General features: G+C 48.3%; 1 protein-coding gene across 3 annotated transcripts in view; it reads left to right on the forward strand.

Annotated features, from left to right (window-relative positions):
• The window catches only part of FHIP1A (FHF complex subunit HOOK interacting protein 1A), an 839,659-nt gene that overhangs the window by 405,552 nt on the left and 414,772 nt on the right, over positions 1-19,335 (forward strand). For all 3 annotated transcript variants that reach the window (XM_069631272.1, XM_069631273.1, XM_069631271.1), the window contains one exon: positions 14,498-15,124. In XM_069631272.1, coding sequence (XP_069487373.1) covers positions 14,498-15,124 — 627 coding nt within the window. The remainder of the gene's footprint in view (positions 1-14,497; positions 15,125-19,335) is intronic.

Here is a 19,335-nt window from a genome sequence, read left to right on the forward strand (position 1 = left end):
GTTATATCTTTTCTGTTAGAGTGTAAGGGATGGAATTAGGTCTAGGACATTGGATTTTATACTTTATTCTTTTGATGGGCATTCTGACATTATCCTTAGTTTTTGGTTGAGGCAGGGAACCCCCTCTTTGTTGTAGGGAAAGGTAGTGTTCTTCCTTACTTTCAGTTCATTAAAGGTCTATGCCAAAAAGTGTGCCACCTTTGTGTCCGGAGTCTACTTCTGCACCCTTACATAAGACTGGAATAGTCTTTCCACTTTGTGGATCTGAATACAAAGAGTTTATTTTTCAGGTCCAGCAGGGAAGCTGCATTTTGAAATGAAGATATATGTAGTAAAGGGCATGTTCCATGATGTGTAAAGAATGAGCACTATCTTTTAGATTATATAAATGCTCTGGGGGCGCTGTTGCACGATAACAGAAATGGGCGCAGCCTGAGAACGCTGCGATGTGGGCTTCTAAATCCTTCCTAAAATCCTGACTTTCCTACATCAGAAGCACTAATAATAAGTCAGATGTGTATTTAAATACAGTTACCGTCCTGATTGTCGAGAATTGTGGTCCGCCAACATCTGTGACTGCGGATTGGTGTGCAAGCTGTTGGTGCGGCCTGCAACGTTGGCGGAGAGAGCCGGCAGACGTCTGGCGGTGTGGAACCAGAGGACCCGTGGCTCCCTGAGACGGCTGACGCCACCACGCTAAACTGAACTCAGCGGGTACTGCCAGTGAGTGTAGAGTGCCCCACCTGGGGTTGCTGGCCGCCTTGGCTGTGCGCGGCTGCTGTTTGTGCAGGAGCAGGGGAACCGCTCTGCTTTATCAATGCTCCGTTGAGCTCCCTTGCTGCTGGCGAGTGCCTTTGACCACTGGGGAGCGACCAGGGAGCCACTTACTGTCGGTGGGCTGCTCCGAACCCCTGGGGCGTGTTTCCCCAATCCCACGTTATAAACATTGCAGCTGTAGATTTACAATTAAGCCCACGTTATATATCACTCAGCTGCCCACTGAGGGCACCCGACCCGCAGATGCTGTTGGCCCGCGCAAGATCTCTGCACCCGGAGTCTCCTAACGCCCATAAATGACTGCGCAAGGGGAGTTGGTGTCTAAAATCATTCATGTAGATATAGTATATATACTGCAATTAACCCACAGTTGCACACTATAGAATACGCTGGTGTTATACTTCTGCAATACTGTACCTTGTTAACGATGATAACATGGTGAACCCCAAAAAGAAGGCGAAGGTGGCCAGTTCGCCAAACCGGATGCTTCTCTCCCTTCTTCGTCTCCTGCCCCTGATCCTTTTCAGCTTGATGTCGCTGCTCTCCAACAGACCCTACTGGCACTTAAAAGTAGCACAGACACACTGGGCACGAAGATCGATGCCCTCACCTGTAAAGTGGATGTTTCAGCTGTCCAAATTGAACAGTTTTGCAACTGCATGACAGAGGCGGAAACCTGAATCAGCGAGGTGCAAGACAAGGTATCTGTTCTACAAAGTGAAGTATTTCTTCTGCAACTAACCATGAAAGAAATCATAGCTAAAAATGATGATATGGAAGGTAGATCCCGACGGAACAATGTGCGCATCCTGGGGATTCCTGAATCCACTGTTATCGAGCACATGGAGAAGTTTGTTGAAAATCTAGTCCTGGAGATTTTGGGGGACCCCCTTGGTTTCCAAGATGTTCCTTGTGGAGCGAGCACACCGCTCCGTGGTGACTAAATTTCCCCCTGTCCCCAGGGGCACCAGAGAAACTCATAATTGCATGTATCTTCAACTATCATAATAGAGATGCGATCCTCAAGGTGACCAGGGAGTGTGGTGAGCTCTGATGGGGCACGGCAGTGGTTTCGACTGTTTCCAGACACCAGCCCTCATGTCCAAGACCAGAGAAAGACTATTCAAGTGGCAAATAAAACCCTGTGGCAAAAGGGCATCCGCTATGCAATGTTGTTCCCTGCCAAGCTCTGCATAATGCATGGAGGGAACACTATTTTCTTTACCACCCCTGAAGCAGCTGAACAGTTCGCCCTTGAACTGCCGGGGTCCTGAGGGTCCCCAGATCACTCACCTTAGGTTCACATGTGGACCTTTTGGGGATTACCCTTCCGACCCTGAGGTGAACTGACCAGACCGTACTTTCTTCATACTCATCATAGATCAGCCTCCTGGGAAGCTAAAGCACACTGGGTAAGGCCCACTACCCTTGTAGCCTGTTGGCCACCTGAGGGGCCCTGTTTCCGCAGATATTGCGGGTGTTATGTGCTTCAGTTGTTGTTTCAACTGAATGGTTATAGGGGGGGGTAGACAGAATGTTTTGGTTTCTGGCATGGGTGGGAGGGAGTTTTATATTTCAAATGATTGGGGGTGGGTGCGACTGCAGTGGTAATGCCTGGCTCTATTATATCTCATTTCTAAAACCGAATGGTCACATTGTGCTATGGAGGGGCTGTAGACTATCTCGGATCGTAAGGTATGGACACATGAGTTGGTGGATATGCTATGGTACCGCTACTAATGGTGCAGGAAAGGGATAGAATATCACTGCTCTTGTGGAACATACAGGGTTTTACCAACCATAAAAAACACGACTCCTAGCAAACTATGCCAAGAATCATGGTGTCAATGTCATGTGTTTACAGGAGACACATTTAGCTCCGGACAGTAGAATCCCAAATGTGCCAGGATGTGGTGTACATCGATATGGCTCCACATTCTCATCACACTCTCTGGGCATGGCTACATATATTCACAGTTGACTATCGTTTAAACTACATGAACTGATCGGTGGTGTAGAGGGTCGATTCTTGCTTTTAGCCGGAGAAATGTTGGACCTTCGGGTTCTCATTATAAACATTTATGCCCTGAATACTGATTCCCCTGAGTTTTTCCAAGAGTGTGCTAGCCATTTATATAGGTTCCCGGATTACAAAACTTCAATATGGCCTTATCTCTGACCCTTGACAGATCCAGGGCACAGCAAACCACGCTCCCTAAAGCCGTGGTTAAGTGGCTAGACGTGGCGGAATATCACAGACTGTATGATGCATGGAGAGTCCTGCACCCCTCTGCCAAGGAATACACCTTCTATTCTGGGGTCCACGGGAGCTCCTCTAGGATCGATTATGGAATGGTTACTCCTGCCTTACTCCATGTCGTAAAAGATGCACAGATCCTTCCACGATCCCTGTTGGACCACACAATGTTAATCCAGACATCCCCATCGTAGTCGCAGTGCTTGATGTAGAGAAGGCCTTCGTCTCCGTCAAATGGCCCTTTCGAGGGGATTGGGTCCTCCGACGTATTCCATATCTATGACATGTAATCACCACAGCTGTGCTGCTTCGGAAACTTTTCGGCGTCTCCGTCCTGCGTCGATGACGTCGATGCGCCGTCGTCGAGGACCTCCTCCGACGTCCGACGTCATCCGATGTGATAAGTAGGACGCACGACGCCCATAGCCTCAGTTCCGTTTTTTCCGCGAACGTGTTGCTTCGTGTTTCTCGGTTTAAACGCCTCGACTCTTTGGAGTTCTGTTCTTCTCGGTTCTTCGAACCTGCTCGTTTGTGAAAATCCTTCTGAAGATGCCTACTTCGTCTTCGACCCCGCGTCCGGGTTTCAAGAAGTGCGGCGAGTGTGGGTCCAAGATGTCGGTGACGGACTCGCACGACGCCTGCCTCTGGTGCCTCGGGGAGGCCCACGACACGGATGACTGTATCGACTGCCAGTCGCTCACGTCCAAAGCCTTACGCAAACGTAAGAAGAAGTTGTCGGTAGGTCGGGTGTCCAAGCCCCGGAAGTCGAAGTCTGCGGGGCTTTCGACGGATGATTCGAGGGGTGACTCTCCGTGTCATCGTCGGAAGTCTCGTGGGTCTCCTTCTAGGAGTCGGTCTCGCCACTCCTCAGCCTCTTCGAGGCATTCTCGGAAGCGCCGTCACCGGTCGTCTTCCAGGTCCTCTTCGGAGGGCTCTGCCCGGCGCGTCGCTTACCCCTCCAGCCGTGCGACGCCGGAGGAATGGGCTTCCTTCGGGAAGAAGATGCTGGCGATTCTTGAGTCGCAGGGTACTCAGCCGTCCGCGTCCCCGAGTGGGGTCGGTCGTGTGAGGTCGAGAGACACCGCTCGCAAGAGTGGTCGGCACGAGTCACGGGAGAGGTCCCGTTCGGACAAGGGGACTCGTTCTCGACGTACCCGTTCCAGGTCCCGGTCCTCGACGCGTTCGAGACCGTGTGCATCTGTGAGGTCTTCGAAGAAGGCATCGACGTCTGTGGCGTCAAGGGCGTCGACAGGCTTTCTCGAGGCTCTGGCTCCGAGGAAGTTGTCGATGCCGTCGACGCTCAGGTCATCGAGGGACACGCTCGGGGCTCCGGTCTCGAGGGCTGTGTCGACGCCGCCGATTCTGGAGGCGCTGCATCTGACGTCGACGCCGATTTCCTCGACGCTGATCCTCTCGGTGCCGATGCCGGTTCTCTCGACGCTGGCGCCGATTCGCTCGACGCCATCGACGCCTTTCGTGTCGGAGGTACCCAAGGTCACGGGTGGACCCCCTAGGAGTGCCTTCTTTTCGCCACCTGGACTATATTTCAGAGGCGGATGAGGATTCTGATGGCCTGGTTCCTAGTCAGGTTCCGGATGAAATTGTCTCGGGCCATAGTCAGTTTGACGAGTTGAGACAGTCACTGCATGATGTCAGTGGACTGGACACCTCTCCGGAGGTGGAGTTTTGTAGGCCTGAGCCTGGCTCTCATGCTGATTCCTCGTACCGGCGCCTTATGGCTAGGGTTTCTGAGTACTTGGGATGGTCTGCTCCCTCAGGGGAATTTGTGCAGGATGATCTGACAGACATCCTTGATGTTGGTCCTCCAACTGACCCGGTTCTGCCGTTCCATATGGCTTTACAGAGAAGGGTGGCGGCTTGGACTGCTCCGGAGAGACTCCCGGCGGTGGGCAGATCCTTGTCGCGAAAATACCGTCCAGCCAGTGGCGACCCCTGCTACTTGACCAGGCACCCCACTCCGGAGAGTTTGGTGGTGCAGGCGGCCACGGCCCCGGCGAAACAGGCGTCGTACCCTACCATCCCTCCTGATAGGGACGACAAACGTTTTGATGGCTGGGCGAAGAAAGTGTTTTCTTCTGGTGGTGTGGCGCTTCAGGCGGCCAACTCCATTTGTGCCTTGTCGCGTTTCACGCACACTCTGTGGAACTGTGTTGCGTTAGCGGCTGAACATATTCCCGAAGGGGACGAACGGGATGGTTTCCTTGCTATGGTCCAGGATGGTAAGGATGCCATGTGAGAGTCCGTTCAGTCGGGTTTGGACTTAGCTGAATGCGTCAGTAGGTCCATGGCGGCGAGCACCGTGATACGCAGGTTTGCGTGGTTGCGGAAGTCGGGGTTTGCTCCTGATGTGCAGTCCCGGCTCCTCAACATGCCCTTTGACGGTGTACACCTTTTTGGCAGCAAGGCTGACGAGAGCCTTGAGAGGTTGCAGACCTCAAAAGCTGCAGCGAAGTCGTTGGGCGCTGCAGTTCGCCAACCTCCGCCTTTTCGTCCTAGGGGACAGCAGTGGAGGGGTGGTTCCTTTCGCTATTACTCGTCCTTCAGTAAAGCGAGAGGAGCTGGCAGTCAAAGAGGCCAACGCAGGGGTACCAGAGGTGGACGACAGGGTACCCGTGGTGCCAAGGCCGCTCGGGCAGTTGCCTCTTTGCCCTCAGGTAACGCCGCAGCCACTCCCACTCAGTCGTGAGGCCATGTCCCATGGTTCGCCGGTTGGGGGAAGGCTGGCGCAGCATCTTGTAGAATGGCAAGCCATTACTTCAGATGTTTGGGTTCTGGAGATCATAACCCACGGCTACTGTCTTCCCTTTCGGCACAGGCCTCACGACAATCCACCGGGGAACCTCTCTTTGCAGAGTCCGGATCCGCTCCTTGCGCAGGAAATTGAAGCCCTGCTGGAGAAAGGCGCCATAGAACTGGTGCCTGTAGCGGAGAGGAACAAGGGATGGTATTCCCCTTATTTTTTGGTTTCGAAGAAAGACGGGGGATTGAGACCCATCATGGACTTGCGCGGTTTGAACAAACTCCTCAGGAAGGACAAGTTCAAGATGGTTACTCTCTCTCAAGTCCTCCAGGCCCTTCAGCTTCAGGACTGGTTGGTGTCACTCGACCTCAAGGATGCTTACTTCCATGTGCCGATCCATCCCAAGCACAAGAAGTACCTGAGGTTCGCGGTTGGCGACTCGCACTTTCAGTTTCGGGTCCTGCCGTTCGGATTGACCTCCGCCCTGAGGGTTTTCACCAAGCTCATGGTGGTGGTGGCAGCGCATCTCAGGCAAGGGGGGATTCTCGTCTACCCCTACCTGGACGATTGGTTGATCAGGGGGAGCTCTCCCGAGCAAGTCCTGGATCATCTGTCGGTCACCTGTCGCTCCCTTCACAGGCTGGACTTCTCCCTCAATTAAAAGAAGTCCCATTTGACGCCAACACAGCGGCTCCAGTACATCCGAGCAGTGCTCGACACTTCCCTGGGGCTGTGTTTTCCTCCCCAGGTGAGGGCTCTTCACATTCAGCAGATGGTGCGCAAGTTTCAGCATGCCCAGACGCTCCCAGCGTTCGAGTTCTTGAGGTTGCTCGGCCTCATGGCATCCTGCATTCTTCTGGTGCCGGAGGCTCGCCTGCGGATGAGATCTTTGCAGTGGGCACTCAAGACGCAATGGTCGCAGTCCTCCGGCAGGATGTCAGACTCGATTCAGGTGCCGTCCTCGGTCGCCCGGGACCTTCTGTGGTGGGCCGTCGAAGGCAACTTGATGAGGGGGGCTCCATTTTGGCTTCCCTGGCCGGAGGTGACGATCGTGACGGATGCATCCCTCACGGGATGGGGAGCTCATGCCAACAGGCTGACAGTCAGCGGTCGCTGGTCTCCGTCGGAGTCCAGACTCCATATCAATCTGTTGGAGCTGAGGACCGTCAGGCTAGCCCTGAAGGCTTTTCTGCCGTCTGTGCGAGGAAAGACTGTCCTGATCCTGACGGACAACACAGTGGCCATGCACTACCTCAACAAAAAGGGGGGGCAGGGTCACTTCCTCTGTGCAGGGAGGCGATGCAGCTCGAGTTCTGGGCCATCCAGCAGGAAGTTTCGATCTCGGCAGTTCATCTGGCCGGAGCCGAAAACGTGACGGCGGACGCTCTGAGCAGGCAGAGCGTGATCTCTCACGAGTGGGAGTTGGCTCAGGAGATTCTCCTGGAGATCTTCGCCCTTTGGGGGACCCCTCAAGTGGATCTCTTCGCCTCCAGTGTCAACCGGAAGTGCGAAAGGTTTTGCTCGCGGGAATTTCCTCCAAAAGGAGCCTTAGGAGACGCGTTCGTGGTGGAGTGGTCCTTCCCGCTGCTGTACGCGTTTCCTCCAGTCCCCGTCATCCCGCAAGTGCTGCGGAGGTTACGGAAGTTCGGTTCCCGGATGATCCTCATTGCCCCGGCGTGGGCTCAGAGGACATGGTACCCGGACCTTCTCGACTTATCCATCTGCCCTCCACGTCGTCTTCCCTACCGAGACGATCTGCTCTCACGGGAGGGGGGTCAGGTTCTCCATCCAGAGGTCAGATCCCTCAACCTTCACGCTTGGCTTCTGAAAGGTTGAGGTATAAGGATTGGGACCTCCCTGAGGACGTGATGGAGGTGTTGCTTTTGGCCCGAAGGCCAGCAACAAAGTCTCTGTACCGTTGCCGTTGGCGTAAATTCTGTGACTGGTGCAGAGTTCAGAATGTGGATCCTTTTGCATGTGACATCCCCATGGTTCTGTCCTTTTTACTTTCTTTGGCCCACAGGGGCTTGCAAGTGGGTACCGTTAAGGGTTACCTGGCGGCGCTGTCCATCTTTAAGCGCTCGTCTGAAGAGTGTTCTTACTTTAAAATCCCTTTGATTTCACAGTTCCTGAAAGGGCTCACTAATGTTCCCTCCGTCACCTTTCCTGGTGCCCGGTTGGGATTTAAACCTTGTTCTTAAGTTTCTTATGGGTGCTCCGTTTGAGCCTTTACATTCTTGCCCTTTGAGGCTGTTAACTCTGAAAACTGTGTTTTTAGTTGCGGTTACTTCCGCTCGCAGAGTGAGTGAGTTACAGGCACTTTCAGTTAAGCCTCCCTTCACTGTATTTCACAAGGACAGGGTTGTCCTTAGAGTTCGTCCTTCTTTTCTTCCGAAGGTAGTGACGGAATTTCATTTGGCCCAGAAGGTTTTTCTTCCGGCATTCTATCCTCCTCCGCATCCTGGTAAGGAAGAGGAGAGGCTCCGTAGGCTTGATCCTAGGAGAGCTTTAAGCTTTTATGTTTCACGCATGTCCCGGGTCAGAGTGGATGATCAACTCTTTATTGGTTACGCTGGAAAGCGTTTGGGGCAAGCTGTGACGAAACAGACTTTGTCTCGCTGGATTATTTTGGCCATCTCGGAGTGCTACCGCTTGGCGGGTAAGGATCCACCGGCTGGCTTGCGGGCCCATTCTACCAGGGGTATGGCTGCGTCTACTGCCCTGCAGAGGGGTGTTCCTATTCGCAACATCTGTGATGCAGCCACCTGGGCTTCAGTACATACATTTGTACGTCACTATTCCCTCGATTCCATCCGAGCACAGGATCTGGCCTTTGGCAAGGCGGTCCTTTGCTCTGCTATTTGATTGGCTATTCTAAATTTTGATTCTAAATTCTTTCCCTCCTCCTTGCTTTGATACTGCTTTGGGAGTCTGTCAGAGATATGGAATACGTCGGAGGACCCAATCCCCTCGAAGAACAAGTTATTTTCTTACCTGGTAACGTTCTTTCGATGGGATGGTCCGACGACTTATTCCATATCGCTCCCGCCCTGCCTTCCCCGCTGCAGAATTTCTTTTGCGATTGCAGCTTACGTTCCGCAAGGCTTTGTGTCTGACTGGCAGTTGACTAATGTCACACGTTCTGGGGGAAAAAACTACAACTGAGGCTATGGGCGTCGTGCGTCCTACTTATCACATCGGATGACGTCGGACGTCGGAGGAGGTCCTCGACGACGGCGCATCGACGTCATCGACGCAGGACGCAGACGCCGAAAAGTTTCCGAAGCAGCACAGCTGTGGTGATTACATGTCATAGATATGAAATACGTCGTCGGACCATCCCATCGAAAGAACGTTACCAGGTAAGAAAGTAACTTGTTCTTCTATTTGAGGTCCTGAGACACATGGGCCTGGGTAACGTATACCTGCGCTGGATCCGTCTCTTATATACAACTCCCAGAGCCGCGATGGACACAAACAGAATCCTATCAGAATACATAGTTCCCACCCGGGGAATGAGACAGGAGTGCCCTCCGTCTCCCATTCTTTTTGCCCTAGCCATCTAACCCCTCATCTTCTACCTAAGGGAATATCATTTTCATCGTAGTGTCGGGTTACACTCTCACATTTCCATCGTGTCGCTATACGCAGGCGACATATTTGAAACTCCCTAAAGTGAACGTGTTGCCTGTTGTGCAAGCTATTCAGCTATGCAGGGATATGTCCGGTCTGAAGATAATTGGTCTAATCAGAGGTCTTAACTCTAACCGCAGTAGCCCATCAGGGGGATAATGGCGGTGAGTTTAGGTGGTGCCTCAACGGCATGCAATATTTAGGCATTTGCATCACCACCTCCCCGACTACACTCTTTGAGCAAAACCACCTGAAGGTACTAACACACTTGTAACACAGAATTGTAGCCTGGACTCTGTTGCCCATTTTACAGGTAGCTTGGATGTCCCTGGCTAAGATGGTGGTGTTACCAAAACTCCTTTATATATGTAACAATACCCCGATTTGGCCCCCTGCTAACTTCTGGTCCAGACTCCGTAAATTGATTCGCCTTTTTTGGGCCAGTCACTAGGGTAGGGTGTCATATGATGCCTTTACGCTGACCTATGAGATGGGGCGGATATAATACCCAGACTTGTACTTAAATTTCCTGTCCGCCCAATTTGCAGTACTCCATTTGGTGGTGGTGTCCCTCATGTTTCCTGGAAAGAGGGGTTACGTGCCCCAGTGGTATGATAGTTTGTTATGACTAGCCCCTGCATGGGATCGGACCGAAATCCAGCCAATTGCAATCACTTGTAAGGCATGGCAAAAAGTGGCAAATTGAATTGGGATAGACATTCTCTACTCTCTCACATTTGCGATTTATAAATTCAGGGGTGTTCCACTCACCTACGAAAAGATTTTCGAGGCACAGTTTCAAAAGTTGGGATCATGGAAAATCAATGGAAACAAATCAGCTTACAAACAAAATCTCTGTCCCTGAACAATCTGCTATGCTTAATTCACTTTAAATTCCTGGACCAAGTGTATTACTCCACCATGAAACTACAGATATTTTATCCGGACAGATCATCCAACTGTACCAGATGCACTCTGGGAATGACCGAGTTCCCACATATTGCTTGGTCCTGTCCCCAGGTGCAGCCCGCCGTTCTGGTCAGCGATTGAAATAGCTATGTCCACTATGCTCTTTGACTCTTGGCAATACTGCTGGAGTTCTGGATGTTGACCTTAATGGGCTCGGGCTCAAAGGCTGAGAAAAGAACTTGCAGGCATGGTGCAGCACTTTGACAATGAAGACGTTTAGAGAACACCCTTTTATACCAAGCTTGCTTCACTGTCTCATCGCCTTTTAAATGACATCGGGCTATTTGCAATGAGCAAAACACCAACAGTACCTCATCCCAGCACGATAGTTACACCACTCGTGTTACCAGCTGGGTTTTCTCAGTAAAACTGACAGTAGCCTGCGCCACGCTGCAGTCGACCAGCCACAGTCTGTGTTTACCTTTGTTTGATTGGTGTGCATGCTTGAGTGCCTGACAGAATGTTGGTGTGGAATGCTATGAATGCTGTGTGCCTATGTGTTCGACATTTGTCAGTTGGGGCCTGAAACTTAAAGGATAAGGGGGCCGGTGGATGTCTCTCCCTGTTATTTACTTAACCTATCTGCTTCATATGTACTCACCTGCTGTGTCAACTTAGTAAAGAAGTTAACCCAAGCTGAACGACTCACTGCACCCAAGTATAAAACCCAACACATGGCATCTGTTGCTCGGCTGCTAATCGCCAAATCTTGGGGGAAATCTAGAGCCCCTGTGTTTCTGGAATGGTTGGCCTATATGTCCATGTGCGAACAGAAGGAAACTTAATATGTCTCCACCCTACCAGCACGGAATAGACCACTGGACTATTGGTTCCCCTTCCATAACTATATGGCTGCTAAGGAGATCAAGCAGGCAGCCCCTGAACAGTAAACGGACAACAGAAACCATGAACCCTATACCTCCTACACTGTAAATGAGATTCAGTGGCTGCTGCAAGAGAGTGGGCGGAATAAATAAATGGAAAATGTTATCATTTGGTAATTGGATCCATGGTCGGTATTGCACTATAGTGCCATATTTGTTTGTAGTTTGGGGTGGGGGGAGGAAGCTATGGGATGTTTACTGTATGTGTTGTATCGGATTGTGGGGGGAAACAAAGAAAAACAAGCAAAACTATCAATAAAAAGATGATATAAATGCTCTGCATCTCTCCAGTACTTTACATTTGCATGTTGCTGCCAGCCATCTTTTCCATGCACACTGCTCCTGCTTTAAGTGCTGTCTCTCAAGGAAGCAAGTGACTGGTGAAAATATTAATGAATACAATGATACATTCTTCAGCTGTTTATAGCTTTACATTAAGGCAGCCTCTATGTCTTGTATTGGGTATCGTCCATTACAAAAGGCAGCACCAATTTCCTTGTTTTGTCGGTGCAATATTTCTCCAAACAGTTTAATCATATGTGTCACACTTTAAGAAGCAGTGCAACTTTTCAGCACCTCTTACTTTGTATTCAGGCAGTCTTCATTTGCCTTTAATTCTCCCCACAGTTCTGGAGTGCCCCTAATAAAGAAATAGCCATGCATTACCACAGCCAGCATGCCCTTTGGGCCTTTCATGGCTGGAAAAGCAAAATGCCCCCTGGTCTTGAATGACATGCGATAATGAGTGAACACGTCACAAACCCAAAAGAGGGATTGCTCAACTTTCACTGGGCCTACCCACCTATGGCTCCTCCATTATGACTAGCAGTTCACTGCACTGTCATACAGATGGACTAACTGCCCCTAATAAAAAGAATTGTCAAAATGTTTTTTATGAATGTGCCAATTAGCAACATTTATTAATATAATGGAGCAGGGGAACTGACCCCATCCCAAATGTCTTTAGCAGGTTTACAACTTACTAGATGTGCTTGCTAACTAACTGTTAAATATCGTTTAGCTTGAAAAGATGCCTTTTCCTTCAAATGTGCCCAACTAGGAAATGTATATTAGAGGCAAACATTTCTAGCCAGGAGTGATACGGTGGAATCTAGGGTCTGAGCCAATCCTAGTACACATTTGACTCAGAAATGTGAACAGTATCAAGCGTGATGCATAGTGGCACTGCACTCATGCCGAGTAGACAATCACAGAATCAAGCTTCTTATCTCTTTTCAGGACTGTCCTAAGGTACATTACACAGTGAACCGTGCATTCTTTTGTTTTGTTTTACCATACCTTGTAAAGACACAAACCCACCGTATTTGGGCATTTACCAGAGTTGTATGGCATTTTACATGAAGCGTTGTATGTAGGGTGCTGAATTTTCTACTGAATTTGCCTTTTTTTAATATATGGCAACACTTCTAACGTGTCCAAAGCCTTTTCTCCATTCTTATTCTTTTAGATAAGAACTTACATTGCGTTCCCAATTATCCCCTGTGTAGACTGTAAGGGTGCAGAAGTTTGGCTCGGACACAATGGTGGCATATTTTTGGCCATAAACCTTTATTGTTCAAGAATGGGTTGGAACAATTACTCTCTATCCCTAAATCTAAGGGGGGCTTCCCTGTCTCAAGGAAAACAAAGCAAATTGTCAGGATGTCCAAAACTGAAATGTCTGTCACTGTCATGTCTCAAAAACCGACCTCTGTCCCTAACACTAATAACTTAAACCAACTGTGCAGGGGTGTTCTCTTCCCAAAGTAAAGGGTTCATTGTAGTACCAACCAACAGAAAAGTTCCTAGTCTCTTGGGTAATCCAAAGTGATTAAATAAATGTTCACAAATGTAGGACTCCAAGGCAAGGGTTGTGGTCCTTTCCCCCCAGAGTCCTTCTTGTTCTACTTTCTTTCCTTTTGGGTCTCTAAGCTCTGTACTTTCTTAGGTAAACATCACTGGGTAATTCACAAAAGTATGCTTCTTAAATTCACAGTACTTTATCCCAACAGCTTGGCACCCTTCCCTACCAATCGCAGGATTCCTTTTTGGTTAATTATTCTTCATCAAACTCTTATTTTGTGTGTGGGTCTCAGACTCTCAGTATTCTGAATGGCTTTAGGTGTTTTTGTCTCATATGGGTGCTTGTCCCAGACTCGCATTGTATCCTCTTTGTTTGCTCCCCTGCCAAGCATACAACTCTTCTTTGTTTGTTCCTTTTACAGTCAGGGTCCCAGAACTTCTTATTCTTGGTTTCTCAAAAGGGTGCGGGTCCCAGACTCGCGCTTCACCATCAGGGTCCCAGACCCTCTTAATCTAGCTTCTCCTTTCACCTCTCTGCTTCCCCGGACCTCTAGCACCTTTCAGGTAACCCACGTACCTGTTTGTCTCTTCCATGCAAGTACCAGCGTTTCCCGAGCAGCTGTCGTATTGTGAGGCTCCGGTAGCATTCGGAGAACCAGCGAGGTCTGCAGCAGCTCTGCAGACGTATGCATCTAGCTGGCTGTATGTTCTCTCTTTCTCGAGCGTGTTGCTGGGGCCTGGGGTGCCCAGAGGTTTGACTGAGCAGCATCTTGAGTAGTCCTTCCACCCTGGACCACGTTTAGGTTCTCCTTCTCCTCCGCTCACGACTTCGCTTCTGGCTCCCGCTGCTCGCCGTACATGGCTTGCCAAGTACCTCGGAGGAGGACAGCTCTCCCTTAGTGTCTAAACTGAGACGTCTTTGAACTTGTGCGCTGAATTGTTGAATGGCTTTGGGCCAATCGCATACCTTGAGAAGCTAGACTGCTCACTCTGGTTCTTTAGAGTGATCCTCGGACTTTGCGTTCTTCATAGAAAAAATTTAGCATACCTTGTATTCTCAGGTGGCAAGGAGGATTTGGTATTGGAAAAGTATTTGGGTGTAATGACATGGGGGTATACCGCGTTCTCTTGGAATAGAAGTCCCTAATCCCATAAGGGGTTTCCTTCCTCATGTAATCCTCCCTCGGTGTACCAACCCCAGAGGGACTATTGTACTATGGACACATCGCTCTGGCCCCATTGGAAAGGTCTGCCCCTAGGGGAGGAGAGATGACAGCCTCTGATTCGTCTCAAAACGTACAATGTTTTAATATGCAAATATTTGTGCATTTTTTTGTCATTGTAAAATCTGTCATGAATTTTACTTGAATCTTCTACTTTTGCATTCATGTTGTTTTTCTTATGTTTTTCTAGGTTATAAAGATTTTGGAGAAGCACGACCCTTTAAAAAACTCACAAGCAAAACATGGGACAATTTCTGCAGATGAAGCCAGTGCTGTGCAAAACTATGTGGAGCACATGCTCTTGCTCTTGATAGATGAACAAGCAAAGGATGCAGCCATGGGGCCCATCTTGGAATTTGTTGTCTCTGATAATGTCATGGAGAAGCTATTCCTCTGGAGCCTTAGGCGAGAGTTCACTGATGAAACAAAACTTGAGCAGCTGAAGATGTACGAAATGTTGGTCACCCAGTCCCATCAGCCTTTGTTACACCACAAACCCATATTGAAACCTTTGATGATGCTTCTAAGTTCTTGCTCAGGGACAGCCACACCCACTGTGGAAAACGCATTGGTTGTATTGCTGAACCAACTCTGTTCCATCCTCGTCAAAGACCCATCCATTTTGGAGCTCTTCTTCCACACCAGTGAGGATCAGGGTGCTGCCAACTTCCTGATCTTCTCCCTTTTGATTCCCTTTATCCACAGGGAGGGAACTGTGGGCCAGCAGGCGCGGGATGCACTGCTCTTCATCATGTCCTTATCTGCTGAGAATAACGTTGTTGCAAATCATATTGTTGACAGCACCTACTTTTGTCCGGTAAGTTTGTGTCGCACTTTACTACATTTGTTGGTGGAACCATTTTGGGGCCTATGGAACAAGGAAAACGGCAAACGGTCATTTAGTATTTCCATGAAATCGTGAATGGAGCTTATTGTATATTATAGTGCTGTGTTGTCCTGAATCGTAACAAGTTTAAAAATTATATGCCGAGGTAGTATATTTGGTATTTTTCCAGGGCAGCATAGCTTTGTTGGCGCACCCCCTCTGGACCCCACCCCGCCCCCCCCCCACACACACACTCCTCTCAAACACATCCTCAGACACCCTCTTTCTCACACACACACTCACACACTTTCTCTCCCTCTTTCCCTCTCTCATTCCCTCGCTCACTCTCTTTCTCTGCCTTTTAGTTGTCCAAATGGCTAAGTGCATCTATATGAAAAAAACACTTTTTTCTTGCAGTTAAACACAATCCAACATGAGGGGGAACTTAGAATGCTCTCTAATCAACCCGGTATGTAGACGGAGTAGGCTTGGAAAATATACTACCTTTTCCACCAGTGGAACTGTGCGCTGACGACGAATGTTTTCTCTGAATGATATATCATAGACTACATTTACCTTTGCCGATGTGGAATGGTGAGAGTTTAGCATTTTACCAGGTAACCAAAAACGTGTGATCATTCGGGAACCCAGCCTAACTTCAAAGTATTAAAATGTATGTCTGGTCACGTCCCATGTGTTTTATTTTTTTTAATTTTTATTTTGTATTTTTCTCTATTATTTGGAAAGCCATTGTTAGATGTAGTGATTTGGATTCATTTTTTGCTTCAAATGTGCTATTGCTTTTTATTCTGATTATTTACTTATAAGGATGGTTTTATTCTGTGGAATTGCATAGGTTACTTGTGTGTTGTTTGTTTGGTGTTACCTTTTAAAAAATGTAAATAAAGAGCGTGTTTACTTCTGTGTCTATATCATTTTCATATTTCTGTAGCTTCCGGTGTATCCGCCATCATTACTGGCAGATGGTAACTCTGCACGCATGAGCAGGCATCGAGATGCCAGCGTTTTAGGTTTGCACTGCAGAGTAAACTGCCTACAGCTACCCGTATGGGCAACCCAGCATGCCCAGCAGTGAGGGGTCGAAGGAGATGTGTTTAACACATCCATTAAAACATGACTTTCCTCTTGGAGTAGATGGCAGTGTGTTGCAAATGATTAGGCCCATGAATAACTAATATTTCCTCCCCCATCACGTTTCACATTTGAATCTTTTTTTGCATGTTAAACCGTTATCACCCAAGAAGTATTTACATTGTCAAATCTAATGCTCTAGTTATTTCTCAAAGCATCTGGATGTTGTTTGTGGCATACATACAACACAGCAGCAGAAGGGTGATCAGTTCTTGGCATTCGGTTTTATTGAAAATGGAATTTAAAAAAAATAAAAATTAAAAAATTGTTTCAGTAATGTTCTCAAACAATGATTGTAAAACATAAGATGGCATCAAATGAAACTCTTAAGGGTATTGGTTTGAGTCCGTGCCTAGGAATACTTTCCATTGTCCTCCTAGGGAGCTCACGGGCTGCTTTGTGGGCACACTTGTTTTAAGCATGAAAAGGCTGTGACCCTCTAGACACTGTTAATATTGTACGATGACGCATATTCTGTAACCTCATGACTTTCGCCCGCGGGCCACATGTAACAGGTTCTATAGAGCCCTGATGCCTAAGGGCTTGTGCGCACTTTAGAGTGAAATAAATAAGACCCACCAGTGCAGTAAGGGCACATCACTCGTTATCTGTGCTATCTTCACAACATTTTCCCTAAACCTGGATTGTATTATGAAGTTACAGCAAACTAGTCCGTGGCCAATGCCAGACTTTAAAATATGTGGCTCTGGTAAATTCAACAATAGACTATGGCCTGCTTGCATAGGGTAATCTTCATAACTCTGAAACCTTTACTCGTCATATTCATTACTTCATAAAGGATGGCCAATCCTTCCGGCAGGCATTTTTCATGTATGCACTGGATACTCTGTATAAATCAAAACACAGCCTCCCTAGGCCCTGCCATCTGATCCTGGGACCATAAGAAGCTGTCCCATACTGCAAAACTTCCTGTATGTTACCAAGTTACCTTCCGGAAGCTGCTAGATGACCATACCCCAGGGCATGGGTGGGCAGGGTTTCATGAATGTGACCAGGAAGAGTTGGACTCAGACTAATGAGTAATCTGGGCACTAGTGAAGACGAACAGATGAGTTGAAGACAGATTTTAGAGGGGCAAGACAGGAAAGTGGGAGCCCAAAGAGAGCAGAAGAGCAGTAGAAGAGTTGGGGAAAAAATAAAGGAAGAGATCAACAGTTTCAAAGCTTGAAAAGTAAGAAATGGACAAGCTTTACGGATGTTATGCAGATGGAAGCGGCAGGCGCGTGATGTTAGAGAAATGTGGTGAGAGAAGGATAGGGTACAGTCAAGGTAAAGCCCCAAATTCCAAGCCGTAGTAGATATTGGAAGTTGGGATGGGGGGAAAGAAATAAAGGAGGGAGGAAGAGAAGCGGGGGGGGGGAAGAGTGTTAGCGAGTAAAAGAGAACCTTGGTTTTCCCAACATTAAGTGTGAGATAGTGAGAAGACATCCAAGATTTGATGGACACGGTGAAACCAAAGGAAGAGAGGGACGCCAATAGAAGGGAGTGATTAACAGTATCGAACGCACCGGAAAGATCCTGAAGAATATGAAGGGATGAGTGTTTGGAATATTGTGCAGTAAGTAGTGACTTCAAAACAGAGGGAGGAGCAGTTTCAGTGGAGTGAAGAGTGCGAAAGCCTGACTGGAATTGTGGAAGAATAGAGGAATTGGCCGTTCGAGTAATTTTGAGAGATAGGGTAGTAAGGAGATGGGATGAATGCTTGAGACGAGCATTGGGTTGGCAGTAGGTTTCTTTAAAATTGGAATAATGGAAGCATGCTTAAAGGATGAGGGAAAAGTTGAGGGCGAGAGACCGATATTATAGAAAGAAGTTAGGTAAGACACCAGAGAACGAGTGCAGAAGGAATTGGATGAGTGAGGGAAGTAGTGGGGTGGGCTTCAGCCAGTAGAAGAGAAGTGTCTGCATTGGAGATTGGTTGAAAGCGGGAAAATAGAGGTAGAGGAAGCAGGAGGGGAAGAAGTCGAGAGTGCAGGTGCGATGTAAGCTTCAATATCAGAGCAGAGGGAAGCTACTTTAGACAAAAAACTTTGGGCTAAGTCAGAGGCTGAAAGAGTAGAACAAGCTGAATATTCAAGGGTGGTGGAGACAAAAGACGAGAAAGAATTTGAAAAAGATGCCTAGGGTGGGCGGACTGTGTATGTAGGAGGCCAGAGAAATATAAGTGTTTAGCAGAGAGTAAACAATCATCATAGTAGTGGCCACACTGAACAGGCACACCCAGGACTGGTCAAGCGACCAGAAATCAGTTGAGGAAATACATAAAGGAACCCCTCTGGAAGAAGATGTGTATGACAAAATGTAGTAGGCTCGTTCGGGGGTGGGGGGAATTGGGGAAGCAGTAGACACGGCGGGAGATATGTACACCTTGAAATGTTAAGACATGTACTGCAAGTTTTGGTTGTATGTGGTTTGTTTATAATAAAATGTATAAAATAGTTTTAAATCATAATAGAGACCATGATGGGGAAAGTTTGAGGAGTAACGCGCCGTAGATTTGGTCTTCGGCCAGTGTCTTTCAAGACGACGAAGAAAGTGACGCATAGAACTTAGGTGAGGAGAGAGCCATGGTTGAGAAGGTTTGCGAGTAGGAAGGAAGGCCAATGAGGGGTAGATTAAATCAAGAGAAGAATAGGGAGACAAAGAAAGGGTAAAGGCAGTGTCATCAGCAGATAGGGTTGCAAAAGAGGAGTAGGGAGGAAGAGCAGAGATATAGGTAGAAGCAAAAAGTGAGGAGTTAATGTTGCGTAAGTCACACTGATGGAAAGTATGAGTAGGCTTCCCCAATGGCCAGTCTTGGCTCTGACCTGTCAAGGTGTCCTGTGAAAAGCCTGCTTTCAAGCTCTGCATTATCATTCAATTTTGGCACCTGTAAACTCAACCCCAAATGAACGACTGGAATGGTCATGACTTGAGGTCACGCACTCTGGGCACACGCATCACTCCCCACAGGAGATGAGCACATTCGGAGTTAGAAAATCACTTCACCTTACCAATGCCAGGCAACGGCAGTGCTACTAGCAAGTAAT

The sequence above is a fragment of the Ambystoma mexicanum genome, chromosome 6q (genome assembly GCF_040938575.1).
Source record: "Ambystoma mexicanum isolate Mex_15411 chromosome 6q, UKY_AmexF1_1, whole genome shotgun sequence".
NCBI lineage: Eukaryota > Metazoa > Chordata > Amphibia > Caudata > Ambystomatidae > Ambystoma > Ambystoma mexicanum.